This window comes from Calliphora vicina, chromosome 4, assembly GCF_958450345.1.
Source record: "Calliphora vicina chromosome 4, idCalVici1.1, whole genome shotgun sequence".
NCBI classification, from domain to species: Eukaryota; Metazoa; Arthropoda; class Insecta; order Diptera; family Calliphoridae; genus Calliphora; species Calliphora vicina.
Window position 1 is genome coordinate 115,295,241 of NC_088783.1, and position 3,358 is coordinate 115,298,598.

The following is a 3,358-nucleotide window of genomic DNA, read 5'->3' on the forward strand; positions in this document are numbered from 1 at the left end:
GCTTTCGACCTCATTAAGTAGATAAGGAGCACCTTTCCATTTTTGGCCAATTTTTCGGATTTCAAAAAATCCTTATATGACAAAATTCACAATTTCATAATTTTGAAAATTCTGCTGCAAAAATGCTATACTGATTCTGAATATAAGCAATACAGTTCTGAAATCTATGAATACATGGCTTTCGACCCCATTAAGTAGATAAGGAGCACCTTTCCATTTTTGGCCAATTTTTCGGATTTCAAAAAATCCTTATATGACAAAATTCACAATTTCATAATTTTGAAAATGCTGCTGCAAAAATGCTATACTGATTCTGAATATAAGCAATACAGTTCTGAAATCTATGAATACATGGCTTTCGACCCCATTAAGTAGATAAGGAGCACCTTTCCATTTTTGGCCAATTTTTCGGATTTCAAAAAATCCTTATATGACAAAATTCACAATTTCATAATTTTGAAAATGCTCCTGCAAAAATGCTATACTGATTCTGAATATAGGCAATACAGTTCTGAAATCTATGAATACATGGCTTTCGACCCCATTAAGTAGATAAGGAGCACCTTTCCATTTTTGGCCAATTTTTCGGATTTAAAAAAATCCTTATATGACAAAATTCACAATTTCATAATTTTGAAAATGCTGCTGCAAAAATGCTATACTGATTCTGAATATAAGCAATACAGTTCTGAAATCTATGAATACATGGCTTTCGACCCCATTTAGTAGATAAGGAGCACCTTTCCATTTTTGGCCAATTTTTCGGATTTCAAAAAATCCTTATATGACAAAATTCACAATTTCATAATTTTGAAAATGCTCCTGCAAAAATGCTATACTGATTCTGAATATAGGCAATACAGTTCTGAAATCTATGAATACATGGCTTTCGACCCCATTAAGTAGATAAGGAGCACCTTTCCATTTTTGGCCAATTTTTCGGATTTCAAAAAATCCTTATATGACAAAATTCACAATTTCATAATTTTGAAAATGCTGCTGCAAAAATGCTATACTGATTCTGAATATAAGCAATACAGTTCTGAAATCTATGAATACATGGCTTTCGACCCCATTAAGTAGATAAGGAGCACCTTTCCATTTTTGGCCAATTTTTCGGATTTCAAAAAATCCTTATATGACAAAATTCACAATTTCATAATTTTGAAAATGCTCCTGCAAAAATGCTATACTGATTCTGAATATAGGCAATACAGTTCTGAAATCTATGAATACATGGCTTTCGACCCCATTAAGTAGATAAGGAGCACCTTTCCATTTTTGGCCAATTTTTCGGATTTCAAAAAATCCTTATATGACAAAATTCACAATTTCATAATTTTGAAAATGCTCCTGCAAAAATGCTATACTGATTCTGAATATAGGCAATACAGTTCTGAAATCTATGAATACATGGCTTTCGACCCCATTAAGTAGATAAGGAGCACCTTTCCATTTTTGGCCAATTTTTCGGATTTCAAAAAATCCTTATATGACAAAATTCACAATTTCATAATTTTGAAAATTCTGCTGCAAAAATGCTATACTGATTCTGAATATAAGCAATACAGTTCTGAAATCTATGAATACATGGCTTTCGACCCCATTAAGTAGATAAGGAGCACCTTTCCATTTTTGGCCAATTTTTCGGATTTCAAAAGGAGATAATACTGTACAAGCAAAAATATCAACGATTGTTCATAATAAATATTTATTTTTTTTTTATCCAAAAAAAATGTTATTATATATTAAAGCTGAATGATCGGTAAACCCCTTTTTTTTTGTTTTTATTGATAAAATGTTTACTGAGTGTAATATAAAGCAGCTCTGATAACTTAACAGTCTTTGAGTAGGAGCTATGTTAGTTTATACATTAACATAGAAATGTTAAAAAACGGAGCTAACTTTCGTAGCTAACTTCACCCACATTGTAAATCCTGCAATGAATTTATATCATGGGAATATAGACGTGTGTATAGAAGACTGGCCAGCAGAGATAAATACCAATTGCTGACCACAAAACCTTTGAAAATCAACAAAATTTCCAAATAGCGGCGTAAAGATCCTTTTATCTTCTTCAACTCGAAAGGAAGATGTATAAAAGATAAGACAGCATATTGAAGTTGAAAGGAAAATAGCCAGCTTCCATGCTGAACTCGATGTATGAAGGCTAAAGTTGCAATGTTGTAAATAAAAGTGAATAGTATTAAGCACCATAGAGAGCCTTGAAAAGGCTTGAGGAAATACAAAAATCGGGGCAAAGGTTTGTCATAGGGCACCACTAAATAACTGCTGGCAATTTCCTCGGGATTGGTAACCACATAATGGGGACTCATGACCATGCCATCGCCACATAAATCCACCACATTTTGCTTCACATATTTCAAGCATTCCAACTCACTGTAATAATCCAAATCCGATACCCGATGAGGCACCAGCGAGGCATTGTAAACCTCAGCAAAGAGATATATCAAGGAGCCATAGTAGCCCTTCAGTTTTGGTTGATTTTCATGATCGTAGTAAATCAAAGCCCTTGGGGGATTATTGGCCATTGAGAAATGAACCTGATAGCCTTTTAAATCCAGCCAATTGGTGGTTAAATGGAAAAACTGTTCAACAGTTAAAGTATTTGTTAGTAATTGTAGGGAAAAGTGATCCATAGCCAGAGTATTTCCAACAGCATTCATAATTAAACTATTCCAAAAGCCTTCTGCATGCAGCCATTGAAATAATTCCAGCCATTTTTGCTGGGGTTTTAATCTGGAGCTTTCGGTTATGATCAGCATTTTTTTCAACTCCCATCTGTCTAAAGAGTGTTTTAAAATGTTCAAGAGCTGTTTATTGGGAGCTTGATCTTCTAGGAAGACTATACTTAAAATATTACCACTAAATAGCTCTCTCAGATGCCATTGTTGCTGCTGGGTAATGATGATTTTATCTTGGGGAAAATCTCGAAAATTTTGCAAGTTCCTTAAGGCATTTTTGGAGCTAGCAAATATTACTAGAGTCTGGAGTTTTAAGATGCCACCAGCCATTCTGATTAATTGCTCCAGAGGCAAAGTTGTTTTCCTCTCCAGGGTTTTATTTAATATCATTGAATATTTCCCTATCAATAGATTTCTTTTGTAGTCCTTTGAATTTCTGCTGGATGTTGTAAAATTGTTTGGAAGTTTTTTAGTTTCTTTTAAATTCATTGCAGTTTTCTTAATCATATTATTATTAAGACAATTATTTCGTTTAAATTGAATAGAATCCTTATTTATTTTAAAAACCTCTTCCTTTGAAGTATTGGCAATTAACACTGCTTTCAAAATCACAACCATCACTATGATATTTAAATATAATTTCATTTTGTGAG

At 33.0% G+C, this 3,358-nt stretch overlaps 1 protein-coding gene across 1 annotated transcript; it reads right to left on the bottom strand.

The window, feature by feature from the left end:
• Nucleotides 1–1,919: 1,919 nt before the first annotated feature.
• Nucleotides 1,920–3,035, bottom strand: LOC135958717 (uncharacterized). The gene has a single exon (XM_065509608.1). It carries the CDS (start codon nt 3,033–3,035, stop codon nt 1,920–1,922), a length of 1,116 nt encoding a protein of 371 aa, XP_065365680.1.
• Nucleotides 3,036–3,358: the final 323 nt, after the last annotated feature.